Below are 27,635 nucleotides of genomic sequence, written 5' to 3'. Positions count from 1 at the left end.
AAGGACTATAAGGAAACAGAGTTCCTGGAAATAGTCAGGTAGGACAAGAAAGTAAACAGTTTTATTCAAGACTATGTCTCTATTTGATGATAATAAACTATCGATTCCAGGAGGCCAACTGGAAGGGTGAGGGGAGGGGGCACAGAAAGACCGGAAGACTGTGTCAGCTTAGGATATGTGTAGAGCCGATTGAGGATAAATTTCCCAGTAATAACAGCTAACCTGGGAATCATGGACACCGAAAAATCAACCAAAATAAACACCTTTTCTAAGTTTAATGAGAGTAGCTCAGTATCTTTCCAATACATTTTCTTTCTGTTTAAATTAGCAACTGAAGAATCCTGATGATAATCACCTACATGTAGCAGGCCTCACACCCCTCTGAGAAGTTCAGAAAAAGAAATGTTTATTTAATTTGTTCAATACGTTCAAGGGCTAGTTGGCCTGCAGGGGAAAATCCCAGAAAGGAATCTCAGGCATGTCAGCTTGTCCTTTATCCCCTTCTCATTTCATTTCTTCCTTTCACAAAAGTCAGCAGAGAGAAAAAGAGCAACCACAGTTGAGGATGGCGTGAGCCAGGAGCAGGGTTGTTCCGAGGATTAGCAGGACTCTCCACACACCTACCTGCCTGTGACCTCACAGTAACACTTGTGCAGGTGTGGAAAGACTCCGGCAGCTTAAAATAACAAATACCACAACAGCCTGTAACTGTCAGCCCTGAGGTTCTTTGTCCAACTGCACGCCACTCCCTAGACAGTCCTTCTCTAAACAGAAGAAATGTCCCACTTCGGAGAGAGTTCATATAAATTACGACTTTCTCGCCCTCTCATGAACTAATTTACCCGGATGAGGAATTCTGAGACTACTTTTTCTAACAGTGTGTATTCAGCTTTCTGAAGAAGCAAGGGCTGTCCACATAATTACAAAGCTCCATAATCCAGTGGTGAGCATAGTACTATCCCCAAATACAATGGATTGAATCAAGACAAATCAATTCTGGTCGTCACCGCACATAAATGAAATGTCTAAAATATATGACTGACGTAGAAAAAAAACCAATTATACTGTTACAGCCCTCATTTTAAGAAACATGCAGAATCACCCTATTGGCTTCAAGTGGAAGCACCATGGGAATACAGACATTCGGAATATCCCCATATGAAACGGAAAAGAGAAAATAAAACGTAAATAACAAAAACACAACACTTCTAAATACTGAAAATACCACAAAGGAAAAGTAAAGAGTGTCATTAGCACTATGACTTTTATTGAGCAATAAGATTCTCACGTACGTCGCAATGCCCAATATACCATAGATTGTCAATTGTCACCTAGTCAACTGAAAAATCATGTTGAATTTAACAAATCAATTGGGGGGAGGACAGATTTAACATAAATCCATCTGATAGGCAGCATTGGTGAAACCTATCAAAGAACATTTCCTAATTTGGAAAAAGATCAAAGGGATCTCGAAGAGTCCCAGAGATGGTTAGCTAGAAACTACAGTGGATCATAGATTGTGTTATCTGCCCAACTGCTGATTTGTTCAATGGCTACCACTTGTTTAACCCTTCATTGTTGATACCTATTGACTGAGAAATAACATCTGTTCCCGTGACGAGCGCCAGATCACTCACAAGGAAATTACTCACACCAGGGATTATCTGAACCAATCTGGGACTGTGCAATATTGCACTACAGTGCAATAGCTCTGGGCTAGGGGAAATAGAACAAAGATCCCATACCACTTGATTGTAAGCTATCTGGACAAAATGAGACTTACAAATAGCAGGACATCCTTTTCCACAGCAAGGTTTTATTCATTATTTAGTGATTTATTAATATGTATTCATACACTAAGTAATCATGATTCTATCCAAGAGTAAAACTAACAAAAAAATGATACCCAGGCTCAGTAATCTTATACACAAGGTCCACTTTGTAAAGATCATCTGTACTTTGCTGACAGAAAAAAGTAAACTCAAGGGTCATGACTAGCACTCATACATAAAGGGAAAATATTAAAATGTAATTATTAGAATTATTTTAACCTGTGGTCAGCTAAGATATTCATTATATAAGAATGTCAACTTTTTTGTTTTCTTTCTGGAAAAGTTAATCATTTTCTTTTTTTTAAAAGACTGGTATAAGTAGTGTTTCTATACCTTCCCCAAACAAAAAGTAAACAAAGAAGAATACAACCTCATGATATCAATTTTTTAAAGAAAAAGTAGTATTTATTTTTTCTTAAGTTTATTTATCTTGAGAGACAGAGAAAGCACATGCAGGTGTGCAGGATAGGGACAGGGAGAGAGAGAATCACAAGCAGGCTCCACACTGCCAGCACAGAGTCGAACAAGGGGTCTGATCCCTGAAACCATGAGATCATGACCTGCGCTGAGATCAAGAGTCAGATACTTGGGGCGCCTGGGTGGCTCAGTCGGTTAAGTGTCCGACTTCGGCTCAGGTCATGATCTCACAGTCCGTGAGTTCGAGCCCCGTGTCGGGCTCTGTGCTGACCGCTCAGAGCCTGGAGCCTGTTTCAGATTCTGTGTCTCCCTCTCTCTCTGCCCCTCCCCTGTTCATGCTCTGTCTCTCTCTGTCTCAAAAATAAATAAACGTTAAAAAAAAAAATTTTTAAAAAGCAGCCAAACTTAAAAAAAAAAAAAAGACTTAAAAAAAAAAAAAGAGTCAGATGCTTAACTGATTGAGCCACCCAGGAGTCCTTGTAGTATCTATTTTTAATTAAGGTAAAATTTACATTTATGTCATGCACAGATCTTAATGCCCAATCCAATGTGCTCTGATAAATGTTTTCACTCTTGTGACCCTCACGTTTCCATCATTCCAGACAGTCTCCTGAGCCCCTTCCAGTCAATCCCCCCACCAGTGAAGGCAACTGCTGCTGATTTCTGTAGATGGAAGAAACACCCGGTTCATTTCCCTCCAGGCATTTCTGAGATTTGTCCACAATGCATGCAATATATGCAAATGATGCATGTATCAGTAGTTCATTGTTTTTTTATTTGATAGAGAGAGTGGGGAAGAGGGGCAGAGGAAAAAGAGAGAATCTTTTTTTTTTTAGGTTTATTTATTTATTTGGGGGGTGGGAGGGGCAGAGAGAGAGAGTGTGAGAGTGCGAGACAGAGACAGAGAGACAGAGACAGACAGAGAGAGGGAGAGAGAGAGAGAGAGAGAGAGAGAGAGAGAGGATGGCAAGCAGGCTCCACACTGTCAGCACAGAGCCCAATACAGGGCTTGAACTCACGAACCTTGAGAGTATAACCTGAGCCAAAACTGAGAGTTGAAGGCTTAACCAACTGAGCCACCCAGGTGCCCATAGGGAGACAGTGACTCTTAAGCAAGCTCCATATGCAGGGCTCAATCCCCAACCCTGCCATCATGACCTGAGCTGAAATCAAGAGTTGGACATTCAACTGAGTGAACCATCCAGGTGCTCCATTTAAAAAAATTTTTTTTAGGTTTATAAATTTTGAGAGAGAGAGAGCACGCATGGGACAAGGGGAGGGGCAGAGAGAGAGAGAGAGAGAGAGAGAGAGAGAAAATTCCAAGCAGGCTCCACGCCATCAGCAAGAGGCTGATGAGGGTCTTGAACCCCACGAACCATGAGATCATGACCTGACCTGAAATCAACAGCCAAGTGCTTACCTCACTGAGCCACCCAGGGATGGTGCTTTTTTAATAACAAAGTAGTATCCCAATCGATGACTGACACAATCCATTTATCTACTCTCCTGCTGATAAATATTTGGGTGTTTTGTCTTTTTTCCAATCTTTGCCTATTGTGAATAAAGGTGCTTGTAAACACAGAATCCTGTTCTGCTGTAAATGTAATCATACCACCTTAAACTTAAGATAGCCTTCCACCCAACCAGAAGCTGAAGGATCTGACTCTATTGGCATTACAGTGAGGGAAAGGACCCTTACCTCTGCCAGAGCCCTGGCTGAAAAGATGAGACCCACTCCAAGCAGCCCATACCTGTGCTGTGTCACACTACAGTCAGCTAAATAAACCTTGTGAGGAGAGACCTTCCCCTGGAACATTTCAAATAGGTAGTAGTTAGGGGCAGTAGCAATAAAGCGCATCTCTATTCTGACCCTAATGTGGTGTCACAGTGTTTCTATTACACACAAAAATACAGTACTAAAAAACAACATCGGGGTGCCTGGCTGGCTCAGTCTATAAAGCACCGGACTCTTGATCTCAGAGTAGTGCGCTGGAGCCCCACATTGGGTGTAGATCACTTAAAAACAACAACTGCAACACACATACACAAAAAAGGGGCTTTGATTTACTTGTCCTTTGAGATCTCCTAACAGAGACATCACCTAATCAGCAGATAGCCATGTGCTAATTATGTAACTATCACTAAGTCCTAACTTCCCAATACACAGAATGGGATAATTAGAGCATCTATCTTAGGGTCATTTTGAAGAGCAAAATTAGATGATGTATATTAAGTATGCATAGTGGCTAACACATTTAAGCACACAAATATTAGCTATTACTAATAAAACTTTTTTTCCAAAATGATTTAGAGAGTATAGCCTCCAATTTTCATTTTCCTTTTCCACTTCAAGATAAAGACCAGAGTTTCCCAAATGAGTTTCTTGCTCCCGAAATAAGTTCAAGGTCAGTAGGTATTATGGAAACCAAAGGGTTCCATAACCAAGCAAGTTTTGGTTAAATAACTTTATTTTAAGATTGTATTTTTAAGTCATCTCTACACCAGTGTTGGGCTCAAACTCACAACCCTGAGATCAAGAGATGCACACCTACCCACTGAGCCAGCCTGGTGCCCCTAAACAACTTTCATTTTTTTTTTTTTTTAACATTTATTTATTTTTGAGACCAAGAGAGAGAGAGCATGAACAGGGAGGGTCAGAGAACGAGGGAGACACAGAATCCGAAACAGGCTCCAGGCTCTGAGCTGTCAGCACAAAGCCCGATGTGGGGCTTGAACCCACAGACTGTGAGATCATGACCTGAGCCGAAGTCGGACGCTTAACCGACTGAGCCACCCAGGCGGCCCCCTAAACAACTTTTAGAGAGTGAAACATCTTAGTGTTGTATGCCAATGCACACTATGACCCCTAACAGTGAGATCCGGTATATACTTATTTCCAAAGTAATTTGACCACGAAACTAACTCCTGCCCTATCGAGAAGATAGGATCCTGGGGCACTTTGGGAAATGCTAGTAGAAACAACACTAACTACACATATAACACAAACAGTATTCTTATCAAAAAGATATACGCTCTTCCTATTTCATTTAGTTAAATGCTATCCATCTGTCAGATCTCAGGGAAGCCTTCTTTAAGCCTCCAAACTTAATCAAGACTTCCTGCTTGATACTCAGGTTCCCTGAGACTTTTCCTTCATCATCCTTACTGTGATTTGTATTAACATACTTGAAAGATTGATTACTGCTTTCATCTCGCCCACCAAACTATATTACGTTCAACCCTATATCTCTAGCATCTAGCACAGTGTTTGGTGTTAGATAATAAATGTGAAACACTTATGTGAATCTAAGAATTTCACTGCAGCTTTGTCATAGTGAAAAACTGAAAATAACTCAAGCGTTTACTAACAGGAAAGTAAGGTAGTCTACATTTATATTATACAGCCATTAAAAAGAGTAAGTTTAATTTTTGTGTTCTGACATACCTACCTTAATTGAATGAGGAAGAAAAAATGTTCTTTTATTACATATATACCATATTGTGCATAGATGTCTAAAAACATATATAAACTGTTAACAAAAAAAAATTAACAGTGACTACACTTAAAGAGGAATAGGATTGGGAAAAGGTTATTTTACTTTTATACTATCCACATTTCTCCATTTTCAGTATTCTCCAATAAGTGTATTTCTTTTCTAATTAATTTGCTTTGAGTATGTCTACATAAATTCTCATCTGCTTTATGCTGTTTGTATACTATTTCGTAAAGACATTTTTGTAATGATCCCTATGGCAATCTTGAGAGGCAAATAAGACAAGAGATCGTAGTAACTCCATTTTGCAAATTAAAATCTAGGTAAACTGCCTAACATCACAAAGCAAAATAAACAACAGAGGCTAAAATGTAGATCCTTTTTCTTCATCAATGTTCTTTTCATTACACATCACTGCCTTTCCAGGGACACAAGGCAGTCCTGATACAATCAACATTTTAGTATGAAATGACTAGAAGAGATTTAAACCTATTTCCATCTCAGCAAGTCATGAGAGGACACTGCAGACCAATGGCCATAGAGGTCTCTCTTAAATAATTCCAGGGAAGGGTAGGTTACAAAATCCTAGTGCATGTTCCTATCAGACAACTCTCTTATATTAGGCTGAAATTTCTCTCTGTAACATTGACCTTTTGGTCCAAGTTTGGCCATTTAGAAAACCACAGAATGAGCTTCTCTCTTGTTCTGGAATATGCTCAAGCACATGAAGACAGCTATCACCTGGGTCCTTTCGAGAATGAGTCCTTTGCTTAGACAAACTTCCCAATAAAACATCTGTCATTATTCAACTTCTAATCCCAGTCGAGTCTTGACGAACCGGTTGGCAGAAAAGGGAAGCCATCGTGCAGGACTCTTACAAATGAGGTACAAATAAGCAATTGTCACTACAGTCCCTTAAGGAGAGTTACAGACAACCATGCACTCTCACCACCCTTTTGTTGGATGGCACTGAATCAAGCAGCTTTTTGGTATGAAGCATAGGAATGAAGACAGGGTCAGATGTTTCTGACAAAATCTTGGCTTTAGATAGATGCATATAACTGGATCAAGAGAATTTGCTACGAACACAGCCAATTATTACTCCTCCATTAGATGAACAATCAACCTAATGGCCTTTCATCAGTAAAATATTTCTTCTGTTTTTGTCAGATTCTCCAATAACAAAACACCTGCTCATTCTATCAACAGACAAGTGAGACTTCCTCATGATTTAAAAGAGGCAAAGAAATTAATGATAAAAATTATAAAATGAAACTTAGTGACTGAATTTGAGACTCATGGAAAGATCTAATGACATGGTTGTTAGAGAACATCAGGAAAATGAACAAAGAAAAGTACAAGGAGTCTAGGGAGAAAGGCTAGCACAAGAAGTACAAGTCCAAGAAGTCTCACACTTACAAGAGGTATAGTAAGCTACACTGTAGCTAAATACTTACTAAAATTGCTTTTTATCATCTCATGAAAAATAATCAGAATTAAATGCTTGTACAAAACCTTAGAGCAAAAATACAGGACAAGGCAGACCTCTACTCGGAATAGCATAGCTTTTTATCCTGGTTTACCTATCAACAATGAGCAAAAACTTGCAAAAGTCTTCTCAAATGCTGCTTCAGGTTTTCTTTCTGAATTTGAACTTAAGTAAGGGAAAGAAGTCCATTGAGCACCCAATTGAAACTATCCCTCCTGGGAGGCCTGCATGGCTCAGTCCGTTGAGTGACCAGCTCTTGATTTCGGCACAGGTCCTGCTCCAAGGGTCACAGGATTGAGCCCTGCATCGGGCTCCGCTGAGTGTAGAGCCTGCTTGGGACTCTCTCTTCCCTCTACCCCTCTCCCCTACTCCCGCACACACACACACACACACTCTCTCTCTCTCAAATAAAAAATAAGAATGAAAAAAAATACCCCTCTTTACTCTTCTTACTGATCTTCCATTTCATCAGAATTTATCATAATGATATATATCATATATATTATTGTGCTTGCTTGCTGTCCAATGATGCAGAAAACTATATGATCCCTGAAGGCAGAGTCAACTCTTTATAACACTGCAAATATATGCACATATGGCTTTGTACATGGAGGGTGCTCATTAAATATCTGCAAGGTAAGTAAGTGAAGACAGAAAGAGAAAAAGGAAAGGAGATCAGAGGTGACCACGAACAGTTTACTTTGCTTTCTTAATTAAGGTTGAGACACTTACTATGATCCAGACCAATTACCTACATCATTTAGTTTAGCCTCACAAGAAGCCTAGGAAGTTTCCATTTGAGACAAAATAAAGCTCAGAGAATTAAATATTAAATGACGCAAGCCACACACTCAGTAAATCCAAACTCTCATTTATGTGAAATCAGTTTTATCTAATATGATGGCCGCACCCAAGATGCCCATGACTTCAATTATCTCCTTTCCATAAAGCTATGGGAGAAGAGGGAGATACCTACAGCAGATTAGTTGTGTACAATCCAATGCCTCTGGGCATCTATAAAAAGTCTGAATTTTCTCCCAGGTCACAAAAAATCCTCCTAAATAAGTAAAAGACTGGGGCAGCTGGGTTGTTCAGTCAGTTAAGCCTCTGACTTCTGCTCAGGTCATGACCTCAGGGTCCATGAGTTCCAGCCCCGTTCCCCCCCACCCCCCCAACCTCCTGTCAGGCTTTGTGCTAACAGCTAGGAGGCTGGAGCCTGCTTGGGATTGTGTCTACGTGTCTCTCTCTCTCTCTCTCTCTTTCTCTGCCTCTCCCCCACGCATTATCTCTCTGTCTCAAAAATAAATTAGCATTAAAAAAATTTTTTTAAGAAGTAAAAGACTTATAACCAACAAAACAAGCGTTTTTACATTAGCCAAATACTTTGATCCTCAAAAACAATCTTGCAAAAGAAACAGATGCTCCAATTATGTTGGTGAGGACCCTTGGGGCTAAGAGCACTTAAGCCTTCACATTCTTCCTACAAACCTATGGGCTTGGAGCTTACACAAAGAAATAGTGGCGGGCGTTTGGATGGCTCAGTCGGTTGGGAGTCCGACTTTGGCTCTGGTCATGACTTCACAGTTCTTGAGTTCAAGCCCTACATCTGGTTCTGTGCTGACAGGTTGGAGCCTGGAGCCTGCTTCGAATTATCTCCCCTCTCTGCTGCTCCCCCACTCGCTTGCTCGCTCTCTCGCTCAAAAATAAACATTAAAAAAAAAAATAGCGGTTGTATAAACTTGGTGCAAACTTTGAGAGACACTCGTGACATTATCCTCATTTCCCACTGCAAATATGTGATCGACATGGGAACCCTTCAACAACTCAATTCTCCACTTGCATTTTAGGTTCACTGTGCAACTGGTTAATTGTTGACCGCCAAATATATTTAGGAGGAGATAACACGTCCTGGTCAAAGAAAGGGCGTGGGAAAATCATTTTAGAAAAGGTTGTATTGCAGCCAAAACTAACTCTGGGCGGCGGTCCACAATCGCTCGCGCCAACTCCTCGCATTTCCTCTTTCCCCTCCACTGAACCATTCCTTTCTAGAGTCAGATTTGGTGCAACAGGCAGGTTCCTACCTTGGTCTGAATACTCTTATCAAACTTGTCATTTTTGAAGCTAAACGTATTCTGGTGCCTCTGAGGCCTGGAACGAGCCACGTTCCCTTTCTGGGAGCTCATCGTGGAAACCACAATCACCTCGCGTTGATACGAGGAAGACGCGGAGCGGACCAAGACGCCAGCAACTACTCAGCGGAGTCCACGCTTCTGTCACTGACCCGGAAGGAACTTATCCAGCCTTTCCGCCCCGCCCCCGTCAGTCCACGTGACTCATCAAGGCGGTCAAAGGACATCCTCTGGTGCCTCAGAACCCTCAAGGTTCTTCCATGCTAACCAGTCTCGACCCATCCCCCTCCACGCAACCTCTCTCTCAAACCTGGCATCTGAATCCCGCTTCCTTCGAAGCGACTATTCCCCCATTGGTCCGAACATGGCAGTCCATCAGGGCGGAGAGGCGGAGAGCATTTGCTTCTATTGGCTCTTCTTTTCCGCAATCCCCGCCTCCTGCCGACTAAGCTCAGCCTCTCCCGGAGCCCGACTCCGCTGTGCGGCTTGTGATTGGCGGAAGGCCGGCTAAGCTGGGCTGCGTCCCTCCCCCAGCCCGCTTGGAGGCTGGAGCCCGGGTCAGCTTGGCATCTTCCTCCAGTCAGTGACCAACTCCTGCCTTAGCGAGGCTTCTGCTCGCCCCCCTCGGTTCCCTTCCAGCCTTCCTCCCGCCACCAGACCTAGCCCCGCGGTGGCAGGCTGAGGAGGAGCGAAGAAAGGAGGATTAAAGAGAAGAAAGACCTCGCTGGGTCTGGGTGGTGTCTGCAGTGCCAGAAAGGGAGGTGGCGGCGGCGGCTGCGACCACGGCCGCGCGGGACGTGAGGCCCGAGAGCAGCCGACGGCGGCGGCCGCTCCAGAGCCTCGCGCCGGGGCCGTTAGTCAGCAGAACGCGAGCCCGTGTGCGGGAGCTGGGCCGGCGCGAGGCGAGACTCCAGAGCGCGAGCCGGCCCCCTCGGGCGCCGCCGTCCCTCCTCGTCCCGGCGCCGGGGGCTGCAGCCCTCGTCCCCCCCTCCTCGGCCGCGCCCGCCCGCAGGCCGGGAGAGTCCGGCGGTGGCGGCGGCAGCAGCGTGGGTCGCACCTTGTGGAGGACAGCGCGTCCGCACAGGCTCTCTGCCGGCCGTTTCTTCCCGACACCTTGGCCGCGGCCCCTCAGGTGCAGGTGCGTGGGGCCGCGGCGGGCCGGGCGCTGCGGCCGGGCTCGGGGAGGGGGCGCTAGGCCCGGAGCCGCAGCGCGGGAGGGCCGAGCCCGGGCCGGGAGGGGGGAGGGGAGCGGGAGGCGTCTTTGTTGTTGGCGACCGGGATCTCTCTCGGCGCCGGCGAAAGGCGGGGAAGCCACTTCGGATCGGCTCTGGTTTTGAGAGGCTTCTCCGGTGGTTCCGGGAGCGAGAGCGGTAGGAGAGTCCCTGCGATCGGAGAGGCTGCGGGGGTCTGGGGGCGGGAGAGACACGGACAGACAGACCGGGGAAGGTCTTGGGTCCTCCTTGCAGAAAAGGGTCTCGTTTCACTTGTTTTGCTGGTCTCCCTGTGGACCGCAAGATAGGGTCAGGTTCACGTTCTCCTCCCCGTCTCCCTGTGAGGTTGGCGATGCCTGTAAGCTTTCTCCTGAATGTCCTCGTGTGTGCCAGCCTCGATCTGAGATCGAATCGGCCCCGTTCTCGAAGATTTGTGTGTTCCCGGCGGGCCGTCGCAGGGTTCTTTTTCTCTAGGTGGCTCAGCTTGAACCGTTTCGAATTCTGTTTTCGAGCCCTAGGGTAGGCTCATCAGTAATTGCTTTGAGTTGGAAAATGAGAGGTTTTGTTTGGATTTTTTTTTTTTAACCCTGAAACGAAAGTTCTGTCGAGTTACGGTGTACGGTTGTGAAGGCTTTTTTTTTTTTTTTTTTTTTTAAAGAAGTGTGAGTTTAACCCTCGCTTCTTGTTTTAAAAAAAAAGAAGAAGTTAAGAGCTCTGATCCTTGGGGAGATTTCTGCCAATGCCAGAACACGGTTGGATTTTTTTTTTTTTCACGGTGCTTTGATTTCAGTCTGCGTGAGGTGGGTTTGATAAGCTTTAAAAAAGAGGAATAACGGAACACAGAGAGGGTGACCTTTAAATTTGGCTGCTTATGAAAAGGTATTTTTCTGTTTTAATATGTTTCGTAGTGTATGTGTATATAATACTTGATGCGCAAGATGATTCATTGATTTTTTTTTTCCTAAGGCTCCAATAAAAAGAATTTTGGAGAGCTTGTGTCAGCATTTGGAACTGCCTAATGTGTCTGAGTAAAAAAATCAGGTACATGTTGTAATAGTATCTCCTTACGTTAACAGGAAAACTTAACAAAAAATGAACTTTTCTCCATTGTTTGTCTCTTTTATACGTTGATAGCATAAACTCATTTGTGTAACATATCTAGTATCTAATCGTAATCAGTATTTTAATAATCATAATTATGCCTAAGTCTTTGCTTGTTGGTTAATTTTTATTGTGAGAATAGAGGTGGGGGCTTAAAGAACAGTGGAGATAGCCATGTTCCTATTTACAAAGGAAATAAAATCCCTGTTGTAAAATAGTTGCTGTATTATTGGAGGTCCATGAGGTAATGAATAGCACCCTCACCCATATTCTGACCTCTCTTTTCTCCTGCTCTAGTATTAATAAGGTTAATTGGGAAGGATAGGATTAGATTTTTAGCAGGCTAGGCAGTTTTAATTTTGTCCCTTGCTGTGCAGGACTGTACTGGGTAAGTGGCTTGTTTCCTTGAGTATCTTTGCCTGTTCTGAAATATGGATGCAGTGATATCTGACAAAGAATTTTCTGTATCCTGTGACAACCAAAATTATCATAAGTCATCGTGGCAAAATAATGTTTTTGGTAACTTAATGAACACAGAAGTACTGGGCAATTAGTGTCTGTTCTAAGTTCTGTCACTGAATTGGTTTAGGACAAGCAAGCTATCCCACATCTGAATCAGTTTCTCCATCTGTGATATAAGGCTAATCAATGTGCCACCTGCTCCCTTTGTAGAAAGGGCAACGAGAACCAAGTTACTTTGGTTATATGGCATTAATTGTTTTAGTTTAATAAGAGTACTTTTTAATGCAGTTCTCTTATTTCGGTATCCTTGAAGAATTAGCCTAAAGAAATAGAATTGTAATAGGGAGACTGTCTACCCTTGTGCCATCATCTAAGAATTGATGACTCAATTGCTTCCTTGTTAAGATTGGTGTTAATATCTTTAGAATCAGTAATGACAAGAACATAGTGACAAATTTGTTGCTTTGTTGGTTTATTTACTGGTAGATTTTATTTCTAATATATCCAAGGTTTTGTTCTTCATTCTCAAAAATTACTCCTTTTCCTACCTTGTTAAAAAATTCTCATATACATTGCTCTGTGTTTATACCTCTCAAGCTCAGCCTTGTGAGTTGGGGAGGACAAGTGATGTTTTATGACATTTTTACAGATAAAGCCCAGAGAAGTTAATTCTTTGAATTGCCTAAAGCTACATAATTTTTAAGAAGCAGAACTGAGACTTGAACCTGGGTTTTCTGACTTCTAGCCCTGAATTCTTTGCTTTGGAGTAGTGTTTTCCAAACAGCTGTCTGGACCCAACAGTTTTTGCCAATTCGGATGAAATGAGAAATAGCACAGCAGTTTTAAGTATTGGCAACATATGATATCATGAATATTCATGCACTCATTACTCAGTTGAAGAAACAAATACAAAATGAAACGAAGCTTTCTTTGTACTCTGTACACCCCTCTTAAATCCTCCTTCCTCTTTCCCCCACTCCCAGCCACTGACCGGAAATTAAAATATATCCTTCCTATGTTTATACTTCACTACATGCCTTTATGTCCATGAACATATATAATATTTCTTTAAGACTATTTAAATATATTTGTATTTGTAGTTTGTTTTCTAAACTCAATTTTCCAAGATTTATCTATGTTTATTCAGGTTACTCTAGTTTATTTTTACTGCGGTAATGGTATGTGTTCCATTATGTGGCTGTCACATTCCTTTGGTCATTTTAGTTTTTTCCAACTGCTTATTAAACACTGACGTAGGGAATATTCTTGTATATGTTTACTTGGGTTCACGTGCAAGACTTCCTCTAGGGCAGTGGTTCTTGAGCCTGTATCCCGTTTTTATAAAAGTATATTATAGCTTGAGGTGCCTAGGTGGCTCAGTCAGTTAAGCACCTGACGTCAGCTCAGGTCATGATCTCAAGGTTCCTGAGGTCAAGCCCTGCATCAGACTCTCTGCTGTCAGTGCAGAGCCTGCTTCAGATCCTCGGTCCCCTTCTGCTGTGCCCCTCCCCCACACTTGCACACCTGCTCGCTCTCTTTTTCAAAAATAATAAAGAAATTAAAAAAAATATTTTATAGCTTTCCCAATACTGCCCTAAAATGAAATTCAAAATAATGCACTCATTTAAAATTTAAATGACCTTACAAACTTATTAGTAACATTAAAACTTGTAGTAAATTTACATTATATTTTAAAGTAATGCTCTTACTAAAATATGAGAATTTATAACAAAGCAGTATATTTCACTGTGTAAATGCTCAGACCAAACCACACTCTAATCTTGCTACTGAGGGTGATAGTAGACTAGCAAATCAGATTTCTGGGAGCTTGTTAGAAATCAGAATTTCAGGCCCTACCCTACTGACTGATGCTGAATTTTAACAAGATTCCCAGGTGATTTGTGTGCACATTAAAGTCCAAGAAGCACTGCTAGAAGAAACAGTAGTACCCAGATACTTTGCATCCATGTTAGTATCACCATGAATAGAGTAAGCTGCTGATGCAAATTAAGATAGGTGTGTTGAATGGGTTTAAGTACCGATGGTGGCACTATCATTGATAAATGAGTTTCTGAAGTAACTATTTTCGGTAAAGTTTGGACAAAAATAAAAGTGCGGTCTTCTCTCTATATACTGGTCACATTCTTTAAAATCTTCATCTATATTAAAGCAATACAAATATACTTTGTGTTAAGTCCTGTTTATAAATATCTGACCTTATTTCCCCCACCCCCTCCTCATCCCCTTAAATGAGTGTCAAACAGAATATTCAAAAGTCACAAGACATGGGGCAGCATTATTATCTGTATGCACCAAGAGTGCCTGGTGTCCCTGGCAGCTGTTCAGTAGTGCCCCCATTTGTTAAACGACTAAAAAGCCCTCATTGAGGAAGATTGCCCTGAGATGTAAATCTAATGGTAGAGTGCTAGAACAAAGGGTAGGAGTAGCTTCAACATTATTGGATAACTACCAGTTTTCTTTCAAGTGTTTCTATCAGTAATGGACGAGAGGGTCTATATTCTCACCTTCCAAATAACTTTATTAGACTCCTTATGGTTTGCCATTCTGAGGAGTATATGAAGAGGTACCCCACTGCAGTTTTCATTTGCATGTCACCAGTTAGCCCTGTAGTTGAGAACACTTTCATTTATTTTTTGGCCATTTTTTTTTCCATTCATGTTCCTTTCCTGTGAATTGTTTACTTGGGTTTTTTAAGTTTTATTTATTTACTTAGAGGGAGAGAGAAAATCCCCAGTAGGCTCCTACTGTCAGCACAGAGCCTGATGCGGGACTGGAACCCACGAAAGCCATGAGATCATGACCTGAACTGAAACCGGGGGTCGGACGCTTAACCGACAGTCACCGAGGCGCCCCTGTGACTAAACATTCTTAATTCTAGTCAAATATATTATTTTTTAAAAAAGAGTTATTTATTTAAGTAATCTCTACACCTGACGTTGGGCTGGAACTCAACTCAGCGACCCCATGGTCTACCAACTGAGCCAGCCAGGAGGAGCCCCCAAATATTTTCTTTTATGATTGTGCCTTTTCTCTTAAAAGGAATTATTTTCTATCCTGAGGTTATAAATATTCTAATACACCTTTTTAAAGTTTTACATCTCCATATTTAGATCTTAAATTCACATGGGACTATTTTTATATGAGGTGTTTGTGAACCTAAATTTACTCAATAAAATCACTACTCTCCATAGTGAAATTATGTCATTGCTTATGCTAATGTGTTCTGATGAAATGAGTGATAGTAGATTGTATTTAGTTTTTAATAACTTTTGTGACAAAATTAAAATTTGGGAACTCTACCATTCCAACTTTTAAAAAATTTAGGGGTGCCTGGGTGGCTCAGTCGGTTGACATCCAACTTTGGCTCAGGTCACGATCTCACAGTTCCGTGGGTTCAAGCCTTGCATTGGGCTCTGTGCTGACAGTTCACAGCCTGGAGTCAGCTTCGGATTCTGTGTCTCCCTCTCTCTCTGCCCCTTCCCTGCTCATGCTCTGTCTGTCTGTCTGTCTGTCTCTCTCTCAAGAATAAATTAAACATTAAAAAAATTTTTTTAATAAAAAATAAAAATTTAACTGGTTTTTGAAATTCTTAAGTTTTGGGAACCACTGCTGTAGAGTATTCTAATTCCCATGTTCCATTCTGTCTTACATTAAGCTTCTGAAGCATCATAGAAAGTGAGTGGGCACTCATTAAATACTGATCTTTCATCATCATTTACACCCTACACACTTCGGTTTGTTTTACATGTGTTTTCATCACTTTGTATTTGGGCTAGAATTTTTTTAATGGTTATTTATGACCCTAATTTTTAAACAATTTTAGACTAAATTTAAATATTATTTTAATGTTAATTTGGCTCAGATATAGCTCTTAACTATTTTGTTTTCCCTAGAATTGGAAGTGAGAATGGTTACACAAGTTCTTGGATACAGTGAAAGGTGAAAAGTGGTAAAGGGAAATTACGTCAGTGTCTGTTGTGTATTAGTTTCTATTACAGATTTTGGGGGTACATCTGTAAACAAGCAAAGATCCCTAGCTTCCTAGGGCTTGCCACCTAGCAGAGGACCATAGGGAATATACAAAATTTTTTAAATATCTAATATTTAGAAAGTGATAAGTACTTCTAAAGAAAAAGTAGTGAGGGGCGCCTGGGTGGCACAGTCGGTTAAGCGTCCGACTTCAGACATGTCACGATCTCGCGGTCTGTGAGTTCGAGCCCCGCATCGGGCTCTGGGCTGATGGCTCAGAGCCTGGAGCCTGTTTCCGATTCTGTGTCTCCCTCTCTCTCTGCCCCTCCCCCGTTCATGCTCTGTCTCTCTCTGTCCCAAAAATAAATAAACATTGAAAAAAAAAGAAAAAGTAGTGAAAGGTAAGGAGAAATCAAAAGGAAGCAGTTTGACACATTAAATAAGGTGGTTAGGGTAAGCTTCACTGAGAAGGGGAGCACGAGCAGAAATGTGCAGCCAGGGCAATAGCCATGCAGATACTAGCAAAATCTTGGAAGAATGGACAGAATATAGTCTTTAGGTTAAACATGTATCCCTGGTTCTGCCACTTAATAAGTTGTGTGAACTTGGACAAATTAACTGAAGCCTTGATTCCCTCCTGTATCAAAGGATGATAACCTGAGAAAAGTATTATTAAGATGAGAGAAGATAACAAGTGAAAACACCTACTTCTTGCCCCCACCTGGTTCTCATATGGCACTCTGTACTCTAGTTTCATAGCATTTATCACCATGTAATTATCTGTCTCACCAGCTGATAAATTTTATCCCACCTATTCTGAAATACAGATGGGAAGAACAAGTCAGTGTCATAATATATTTTATTAACATACATTCATTTGTAAACTACCTGTAACCCTTTTTATATGTGAAAATCCTCTCAGCTTGGTTGAGAAAGTGTTTTGTATTTATATTGTCTTTGTGCTAGAGCTTCAAATTGTATTACAGCTCATTGATCACCACGTATCATCTTTGTGATAGAGGCAGTGGGTATGTATCCTCTTGCACTTGGAAAGAATTGAAGCTGCTAAATGGTATAAAGTGACACAGAAATTCAAGGAGAATTTGGATGAAATCTGATTACATTTGGTTACATTTTCCCTGTGCTCCTTTTTTTTCCTTTCTACAACATTGCTAAAACTGACTGTATAAAAGCAAAAATATGTAGCTTATGTTATATTGTTAAACCGTGGCCTTTGGAAAATCATTAGGACACAAACAATATTCTAGCTATGACTTTATTTTCAGTTTTCTTCCATGAAGCTTCTCGTAGTATCTAAGGATGCGTTATTAGAATTGGCACCTGGGTGGCTCGGTAGGTTAGGCATCCAACTCTTGATTTCAGCTCGGATCATGATCTCACTGTTCGTGGGATCAAGCCCTGCATAGGGCTCCGTGCTGGCAGTGCAGAGCCTACTTGGGGATTCTCTGTCCTCTCTCTGTCCCTCTGCCCTGCTTGTGCTTTCACTCTCAAAATAAATAACGACAACAAAAAGAACTGGCAATAGATGTCTTTACTCTTAAAAATACATACTGCTAAAGAAATTCAAACATTATGGTTGTCTTAGATTATTAAACATTTATTTTTAAGAGGTAGTCACATTAAAAGAATAGGATTAGGGTAATAGGTATATGCTTAGTATAGGTCAGGGTGAAGAAGAAAGGGGGGTGAAAATAACCTCATTAACTTGGTGTAGTAAGCAAGTATATGTTCTCATCTCAACAAACCCAGAGTGAAACAAGAATGCCTCTAGGAACAAAAATAGAAGACATTATCATTTTATCACTTGCACTAAACTTGTTATGCTTCTGAATTTAGATTGTTCTTAAATGTGTTTTTAAGTTAAAATCAATGGAAATAATTCCTCTAATAAACCTTTCCCAAAAATACTATCCACTGACTGTGACCTAGATACTTTAATTTTTTACTCTGTAGCTTAGCCATCCCCAACCCCAAAGGTATATATTCTCTGCATATCAGTTATTTGGTAACTGGTTTGGGCAAGCTTATAGCAGAAATGAAATGTACTACAAGTTAACATTTTGTTCAGAGCTTTTTACCAGACTTTAATGTTGCTTTTTATTAATAAAGATTTAGGGCAGTAAAGTTATTAAGAGTGAGAAAAACTTTTTAAAATTATACATTAAGGACATTCAGGTATAATTCTCTAGGGTAATGGTTTTCAATTTTTTTGTTAGAATACATAAGAAAGACATTTTGCTTCATGACTTGATACATGCATATGCACACTCAGAAAGTTTCACCGAAGAGAATCTGTCTGTCAGCATGAACATTGTTCAAGGGAGATTTTTTCCCCCTAGGGAAAGGAGTAAAACTTAAACAGGGGCTTTAAAACAGTAAAAGTTGTTTCATTTATTTGTAGGGGAAGTGATTGAGTTGGCGGGGTGGGGGGGTGGAATCAGCCAACAGAAAAGAAACAGTATGCACAAAGGCATAGAGGGAAGAAAGAACAGGTCTGTCATTAAGGAATAGTATGATGTTCAGTAGAACAGATGAATAGGGAAATGCTCAGAAATAAGGCTAGAGACTGGGAAACAGAGGATGAGGAAATGCTGTATGACATACTAAAGAATTTATTCAAAAGGGCTTGTAGGGCCTGTTGAAAAATGTTAAACAAAAAAGTGACATCACCTGGCATCAGTATAGAGTGTGGATTAGAGGGATAGGAGATAGATTTTAGTGAGTGATTTTCTAATGTTAAATAAAAAGTGATTGAGCAAAGGGGCACCTAGGTGGCTCAGTCTGTTGGCGTCTGACATCAGCTCAGGTCATGATCTCACCCTTTGTGAGTTCGAGCCGCACATCAGGCTCTGTGCTGACAGCTCAGAACCTGGAGCTTGCTTCGGATTCTGTGTCTCCCTCTCTGTCCGTCCCCACCTCCCCCTCCCTGCCTGCCTCTCTCTCTCTCTCTCTCTCTCTCTCTCTCTCTCTCTCTCTCTCTCCTCTCCCAGTAAATAAACATTAAAAAAATAACCATTAAAAATATTTTTTTAAAGTGATTGAGCAAAGATGGAGAGAGATACATAGGAGATGATGGGCCTTGATTGAACAAGAGGAATGAAGAAAGGGAAAGGGAGGAGAAGGCTATACAGATGGAAATATTCAGGGTCTGTAGCTTAGGGGAGATGTCTGTGCTAAAGATTTAAGTTTTTAGATTTAGGCCTTGTTACTGTGTAAGAAGTAGTTAAAACCACGGGTATGATTGAGATAAAAAGACTGGAAGACAGGGGCGCCTGGGTGGCTCAGTTGAGTGTCTGACTTCGGCTCAGGTCATGATCTTGTGGTTTGTGAGTTCAAGCCCCGCGTCGGGCTCTGTACTGACAGCTCAGAGCCTGGAGTCCACTTCTGATTCTGTGTCTCCCTCTCTCTCTCTGCCCCTCCCAGGCTCACACTCACTCTCTCTCTGCCTGTCAAAAATAAATAAACTTAAAAAAAAAAAAAAAAAGACTGGAAGACAAAAGACCAAAATACTAGTTAAACCCATGGGTTTGGGTGAATTAAACTTAAGGTAACTAAGGTGTGGGTTGATTGCATTTATGTCTAATTCTAAAGCTTAGTACTAAAACTTTATTTTTTTAAGGTCAAATTTCCCCAAAAAGGAAAGAACAACAAGAGGCTACCAATTTAAGTTTTGAAATTACTTCAAAAAAATTTTTTGACATTAGTGCCTGTTACAATTTTTTACATAAGTTTTCTTTTTCACAACAATGTGTATTTTAACAAAAATAGAAAGGACATAATGTCCAAATGGAAGGGAAACCTTTAAAATCATTAAGCCCACTACTCTTGTCCTTAGTTTTTCTCATTTCGCCAAAGAATGATAACTTCATCATAGACCAGTACCAGTCCTCAAACAACCCTTCCTGAAAGACTTCTGAGATGACAATTTTATACACAAAAATATAGTACATTGTTACTGTTGTATAACAAACTTCAATTGTTATAGCCAAACACTTATGTTAAAAAAGAAAAACTAAATATTGTATTTTTCCCTTGTTAGAAACGCTTTCATATTTTGTTTCACAGTAAAGTGATTTCTCATTACCACATTTCTAAGAAATTAACAAAATTTTAAACTGAAGCAACTCAGAAATACACAGTATTAATTCATGAACTATTTCCTTTTGTTAACTTACTAGATACTTCTGGGTTTTGTTTATTATGACTTATTTTTAAAATTGCCAAAAGTCATTGTAAATCCAAATGTTTTTATTATTCTTTTTAAGATTTTATTTTTATGTCATCTGTACACCCAACATGGGATGGGGCTTGAACTTTCAACCCTGAGATCAAGAGTTGAATGTTCCACGGACCAGGCCAGCCAGGTGTCCCCAACTGTTTTTAGAAATAGGGCATCAAATTGCTCTAACATACCACCGCTTACTCTCTTACCTTGTCCCGGTTTGGGAATATTCTCCTGTATGCATAAACTTATTTGCTTACAGAAATGTAGCTATTGCCTAGTCAGCTGTAACAGCACATCTTTAATGAACACATTTTTGGGGGTTCCTACCAAAGTGAAGAACAGAGCTAAGTAGGCTCCATGTTCTTTAAATCTGAAGTTCTGCTTCTGCCTTTAATAATACTGGAAAGCAATTAGAGTAATACAGAAAACAAATCAAGGTTCAGAGGCTTATAGCCGCCATTCTTGCCAGCATTCTCCTCCCCTAGGTCCTGAAGGGTATGGACATGGTTAGCAAGACATTTGCTGATATTCCCTGATGTTGATGCTAAAAAGGGAAAAGGGAAGGACTCGGCTTCTTACCGTCTGGGTATCCTGGTCACTGGATAGTCTACTTTCAAATTTGAGTGAAGGTAGTCTCTGCCACCTGAGGCCTACAGCAGCTGTCAGTTGACTACCCTAAGTAGATGCAAGGCAAGTCGCCTTTAAAGATAAACTTGCTGTTTTTATGGGTGTGTTAGGGCATTGATTGGTACCTTAGCACTTAAAGACAATATGCTGCACCTGGGGGCTACAGGCACAAATCATTTATTTTAAATGCCTGAACAATTTAAAAATGAATACTTCAGTGTCCAACTCTTGAGTACAGTTCACATCATGATCTCACAGTTCACTTCATGGAATCGTGCCCCACATTGGGCTCTGTGCTGACTGCAAAACCTGCTTGGGATTCTCTGTCTTCTCTCTCTATCTGCCTCTCTCTCTCTCTCTCAATAAATAAATAAACGGTTTTAAAAAAAATGAATGCTTCAAGATGTAAATCCTTCTTGTTAGCACACATTTTATATCAAAAGAAACCCTCAAACGTAACAGAATGTTGTTCCATTTTTGCCAAAAGGAAACTTAAATTATCTCTTCAAAATAATTCATGAGTACTAGCCTCTTTACAGTGGCCTCCCAAATTAATCAATTGGGAAGCAGTTCAACTTTTTTTCTTTTTGGCCAGCCATCAAATAATCCTTTAGATAAAGTATTTCCCAACATTTTCAAAAGACACTCATGATATAACTTGATGTATAAAAATATTACAGTTTTATAATCAGGAAATTGATTTGCTGTGTTGCATTTAATGGGAATTGGCCAGATAAAACATCTTTAGCTGGCAAATTAGTAATTTGTATGTGCAGTAATTGTCCTCAACTTAATGGTCTGTTTATTTAACTGCCTCTCTTAAGGATTTTAAATATATCAAAAGGTGTTTTAATGCATAGAGTGCAGTGTAAATAGAAATACAGTTTGCTAATCATCATGATTTCCAGAAAGATTCAAGCCATAAGTTACATTAGTGTTGTGAATCCTGGTTCAAAACAACAAAATAAAATCTATTTTGATTATATTTAGCATGAACTCAGTTTATATTCTATCAGGTCTTTAGGTATAACTGTAAGTTCTTATTTTTTTTACTCTTTTTCATTTAGATTGTTATTGATCAGGTACTTCCTATGTAGTGCTAGAGAAAACACATGGTCACTGACGTCATAGTAAAGACCATAGGCATTTATCGAGAAAGCCCACAGGTGAGTACACGACAGGGATCACAATTTTCAACTGAAATGGAAAAGAACTGGGTGCTATGAAAAGGAATAACCTAACTTACATTTGGGGTTGACAAGATCTCTCTGAAAAGGAGGCATTTGAGATTGGAATAATGAGAAATCAGGTAGAGAGTGTGCAAATCCTGAAGCGGAAACAACTTTCATGCTTTTAAAGAAATGGAAGGTGAGGAGAGCATCCACAACCATAAGTGATGAAAGGAGCGGTATCAAAATAAATTTGGAAAAGCTAACAAAGGCCTGATCCCGTAAGGTCTTTAAGAACCTGTGGAGGGGCGTCTGGGTGGCTCAGTCGGTTGAGCGTCCGACTTTTCGGCTCAGGTCATGATCTCATGGTTCGTGAGTTCAAGCTCGGGGCCTGGAGCCTGCTTCGGATTCTGTGTCTGTCTGTCTCTCTCTCTCTCTCTCTCTCTCTCTCTCTCTCTCTGTCTCTGCTCCTCCCCTGCTCACACTCTCTCTCTCAAAAATAAATAAAGATTAAAAATAAATAAATAGACATTCAAAAATTAAAAAAAAAAAAAAAAGAAGAACCTGTGGAGAAGTAAGATTTTCTTGGAAGTACTGAAGGAAGCCATAGAAGAGTTCCTAAGCAGGTTATCACCTTGTAGGCTGTATAGAAAAGAAATTGTAGATTTGGAGAACATATGGGAGAAATTCACACTTACTCTCAAATACTTTCCATTTGTTTGTTTACTCACACATTTTGAATTCCTTCTGTTGTCTTATTCTACATAACCCTGGTCAGTCCTTTCATTTGCGAAAGCTGGGAACTGTAGTAAAGCATAGAAAAGTAACTTAATCAAGAGAATTGTGTGTCTTATCCACAGTTAAGGATAATAGAAATTGAATGACTTCTCCATTGAACTCTCTTTTTTGTATTTTTACTTTAAGCTATGGAGGCCAGTGTAAACTTCTTGCTATTTGATGCTGTTTTGACTTGTATTTAGTAATGCTCCATAGGTTTCCTTTTTTTGGAAAGTCATATTTAGAGACTATTTTTGTATTCTTGGTATTATTAATAGAATGTACAATCAGATTTCTCTTTCTGTGGGGGCAGTGAGAGGAAGAGAACTGTATTTAGTTGTATAAAGAAAGATATGTGAACATAGGATATGATGCCAGAAAAATCCAGGCAGATTACAAAGGAAAAAGCTTCCTTTTCCTTTGGGATTCAATATAATAAAATATTCTTGGGGCGCCTGGGTCACTCACTCAGTTAAGCATCTGACTTGGGTCCTGATCTTGCGGTTCGTGAGTTCAAGCCCCTCATCAGGCTGTCTGCTGTCAGCGAGGAGCCGACTTCAAATCCTCTGTTCCCCCTTCCCCTCTGCCTCTTCCCTGTTCATGCTCGCTCACTCTGTTTCTCTAAATAAATAAATAAGTAAATAAATAAATAGAGATTTAATAAAATAAAATATTCTTGCTGGAAAGCTCCAGCTCTCTCATTAAAATTGACACACTTAGGGATATAAGAATTCATTTTAAATAAAATTATAACTACAACCTGATTGGTATGTAACCCAATTAATGAAGGATGAATGGACTACCCATCTTTAATGCTTGCTTTCTCTTTCATCCTAACAAGTATTTACGCCAGAGGTACACTACACATGTAGATCACCAAAAAACTAGCTATCGGATACTTCTCAAATCAGATATCAAAGATTTGCTCCAGCGGTTTTTTTGCAAGCCTCTGTTCCTCTTCTCTAGTTGCATTACTTGGCATTAAGCATCAGAAATGTTGTTCTCTGTCAGCTTTGACTAAGACTTTGTAGATGTCGTGTAGAAATTGTCTCTAAAAGGAAACAAGTCTGGAATATTCACTTGTTTCTTTGCTACTTGCCTCTTTAAAAAAAATACGAGATGAAATTTTTATTAACAGAAACATCCAGTAAATCAAGATTATCTTTATTTTGCAGAGTAGATATATGTACTACTAATGTGAAGAAACATTACTTTTAAATGTAGTCAAGTGTTGGGGCACCTGGGTGGCTCAGTCAGATGAGTGTCCGACTTCAGCTCAGGGCATGATCTCACAGTTTGTGGGTTCAAGCTCTGCTTTGAGCTTTGTGCTGACAGCTCAGAACCTGGAGCCTGCTTCACATTCTGTGTGTGTGTGTGTGTGTGTGTGTGTGTGTGTGTGTGTGTGTGTGTGTGTATGTCTCAAATAGACATTAAAAAAAATTTTAAATGTACTCAAGTGTTGATGTTTAACTGAAGGATGTGGTTTATACATTTTGCAATATGATAACCATTTGTTGATTTTCTACCTTCCTAATAGTATGTTTCACATGCCTCCATGTAGTAGGTTGAAATATGTGCCTTTTTGAGGCTTTTTGAAAATCTTAAATTTGAAATCTTAAAATTTAAATAAATTCTTGGGGTGCCTGGGTGGCTCAGTCAGTTAAGCATCTGACTTTGGCTCAGGTCATGACCTCACAGTTCGTGATTTTTGAGCCCCACATTGGGCTCTCTGCTGTCAGTACAGAACTTTGGATCTTCTGTCTCTCTCCTCTCTGTCCCTTCCCCGCTCACACTCTCTCTAGTTCAAAAATAAACATTATAAAAAAAAGTAATTCTTCAGCAGTACCATAGTTACCAAGTCACTGTGCTCCGCTTAAGTCATTGGTATGTAGGCTTTTATGCAGTTGCCTAAATGACTGTATCATTCTGTCTAATGCATGTGTAAAGAACTACAGTCGTTTCTATACATTGTTGAACAGAGATTTGTTTCTAAATTTTAAGTTTTTAAAATGTTTTCATTTATCTAATTCTTCCCTTTTCCAGTTTTTTCCCCCTCCTTTCTACTATGCACCCTTTGCGTTAGTTCTTTCTTATGATCGTACTCTTACCTGTATTATTCTCTACCCCGGAGAGTTTTTTCTCTGCTTTTGGAAATCACATCCTAGTCTCAGTTCTAACTTCACAAAGTTTCTCCTAATTATTGATATCTACGTTTGATTTCTGAAGCTTAAAATCTACCCCATGTTCTATAAGTACTTAATTTTTTATAAGATGAAAAGAGCGTTGATTTATTAATAATAAATTATACGTATCATTCATTATAATACATTTAATATATTGACTACCAATTTACAAAAGAACACATGAATTTAGGATAAAAAGAGACTTGAATGAACATGAAACTAGTTGCCATATGTTTTCAACTGAAGAAAAAAACCTCAGAGCCTTTAAATGATTTACCAAAAGTCTGAAAGAATTTAAATTGACTCTCAATTGATCAGGTGTGCTGTTGTTTTCTTTAATTAGGCATGTAAACTTTTTTTTTTGAAGTAATTATTCTAGTTCTTGTTATGTACTCCTTAAGAAAACGTACACAAAAGGTAAAATTTTCATGTTTGAAGAAACATTGACAAAATGTTGATTTGTTGAGATAGGAAAGGTATTAAGCACAAGTGAGGGTGACAAGTGGTGATTACACATTTTCTAGGAGTAGTGGTGCTTCTTCAAATCTGTACTTACTGATGAGTATAGCTAAGGAAACGCAGCTGGCAGGAAGAGGAAAAGGAAGAGGTGGAGATGGCAGCGTGTATAGATGGCCAGACTGTTGGTAGACTGACTGAAGGCCATATTAGTGAGGACTGACCGACTTGTTACAGTCTGTGTAAAGAGAGGCAATGATGTTGTTCAGGAATACTACTCTTGACCTCATAAGTGCCATAATCCCTCCCTGTATCCCCACTAAACATAGAAATTATATAGATGGAGAAGGACTGATAGACTAATAGGAGGAATATACTTATATGCTGCTTATCATGCAGTTCTGTTCTTTTCTCCACATGGTTGATAAAAATACCTTTTTCAAAATGAGTATTTGGAGGGACAGTTGAAATTCTACTCTCATCCACTCTGTGGATCAAAACCACCATGTCATTTGGTTTGGTTTTGCTTCTTATTTGCTGAAACAGATTTATATCTGCTCTACTGCTTTATTAAATAAGTGGTAGGGTAACACTGACTTAATTTAAATAACTGAAGTTTCACTCCTTCACCAAATAAACATTTTTAAGAGGTTATCTCAGAACTGGCCTAGTGAAAGAGCCTATTCTTTTGAGAATTAATGTTTAATACATAAATGCTGATTTGGACCACTTCCATTTTCAGTCTGTCAATAATAGAGAAGAATGTCATCAAAACAAGGCATTAGAAATTTCTTTCCTTTCAAAAAGGAGTCTTTGGGGGGCCGCCTGGGTGGTTCAGTTGGTTGAGTGAGTGGTGGAGCATCCGACTTGGGCTCAGGTCATGATCTTGTGGTTCGTGAGTTCCAGTCCCGTGGACAGTTCCAGCCTGTGCTGGCAACTCAGAACCTGGGGTCTGCCTCAGAATCTGTGTCTTTCTTTGCCCTACCCTGCTCACACTCTGTCTCTCTCTCCCTCCATGTCTCCCCCCCCCCCCCCGTCTCTCCCAAAAACTGAATAAAAACATTAAAAAATGTTTTTTCTTTAAAAAAGGAGTTTTTGGACAAAATGTTAAAGTAGAAGATAAAAGCTAAAGAAACTAAGGGGAAAGGTAACTGTCAGAGAAAAAAAGATAAGACCCTAGGTACATTTAATAAGAGGAAAGTCCAAGAGTCTAAAAAACCTTTTGGAATGAATAAATTATTACTTTGTTCCCATTATATTCAGACACTTACTCCATTAGTCTTTCTTAGCTACTTTATACTTACATTCAAGATTAAGAGGCCTGTATCCTAGAATGTAATTTAAGTGCCATTGAATTCAAGCCTTTGATGTTAGAGATAAGGAGGGTGAGATCCAGGGAAAAGTGACTTCCTTAATGTCTCAGAGCTAGTTAGTGTGAGAGTAGGGAATAGAATCCAGCCTTTCTCATTCATAGACCAGGGTTCTTTATACTATACCACAGACCAGTTATGGGAAAAAAAAAAAATTTTAAGGCGGGAGGATGAAACCTGATACGTAGTTAAATTGACAGTAGTCATTGTGTATACTTTTATATGTTCTTCTGATTTTTAAAATAAATGATAGTTGACATTTCTTCCTCACTGTAAGGAGAAGCTCATGATTTTTTCCAGCCCTTGACATTGTTAGAAGTTTTATGTCTTAGGAAGTAGTTTCTTTGCTAGATGATTTCATATCCTATATAACAAGGTTACAAGAAGTTAATAATATGGATCTGTTAAAGCCCTCTAAGCCAACTGTTATTAATTTTATAACTTATTGGAGCTCCTCTTTATAGGGAGAAAGAGAGCTGTAACTTTTCTTGGATTAATGTTTAGGTAAGAAGGGTAAATCAATCTATTAGCATTAATTGGCACTTAAAATTATTTCTGGTTATAAATTTATGTGTCTTCCATAAAAATTTTCTTATTCCCTACTTTGTGGAGTCTACAAGTAGATATCCCAAGCCTTATTTTATTCTAAGAAGTTTTCCATATAACAGCCCCAAAGCTTCTG

General features: G+C 39.8%; 2 protein-coding genes across 6 annotated transcripts in view; one reads left to right on the top strand and one right to left on the bottom strand.

The window, feature by feature from the left end:
• Positions 1–9,777, bottom strand: part of CD4H9orf85 (chromosome D4 C9orf85 homolog) — a 112,338-nt gene extending 102,561 nt beyond the window's left edge. Inside the window, exon 1 of one of the 3 annotated variants that reach the window (XM_045043849.1) lies at positions 9,672–9,777. In XM_045043849.1, the coding sequence (XP_044899784.1) occupies positions 9,672–9,737 (66 nt within the window). In that variant the 5' untranslated portion in view covers positions 9,738–9,777. The other 2 variants (XM_045043850.1, XM_003995404.6) reach the window with 2 other exon arrangements.
• A 583-nt stretch (positions 9,778–10,360) lies between these two features.
• ABHD17B (abhydrolase domain containing 17B, depalmitoylase) overlaps positions 10,361–27,635 on the top strand; it is a 52,665-nt gene continuing 35,390 nt past the window's right edge. Inside the window, exons 1-3 of one of the 3 annotated variants that reach the window (XM_023243342.2) lie at positions 10,361–10,499; positions 11,539–11,613; positions 22,066–22,164. In XM_023243342.2, coding sequence (XP_023099110.1) covers positions 22,111–22,164 — 54 coding nt within the window. In that variant the 5' untranslated portion in view covers positions 10,361–10,499; positions 11,539–11,613; positions 22,066–22,110. The remainder of the gene's footprint in view (positions 10,500–11,538; positions 11,614–22,065; positions 22,165–27,635) is intronic. The other 2 variants (XM_023243343.2, XM_023243344.2) reach the window with 2 other exon arrangements.

This window comes from Felis catus, chromosome D4 (genome assembly GCF_018350175.1).
Source record: "Felis catus isolate Fca126 chromosome D4, F.catus_Fca126_mat1.0, whole genome shotgun sequence".
Classification (NCBI taxonomy): Eukaryota; Metazoa; Chordata; class Mammalia; order Carnivora; family Felidae; genus Felis; species Felis catus.
This window is presented reverse-complemented; position numbering and strand designations above follow the sequence as displayed.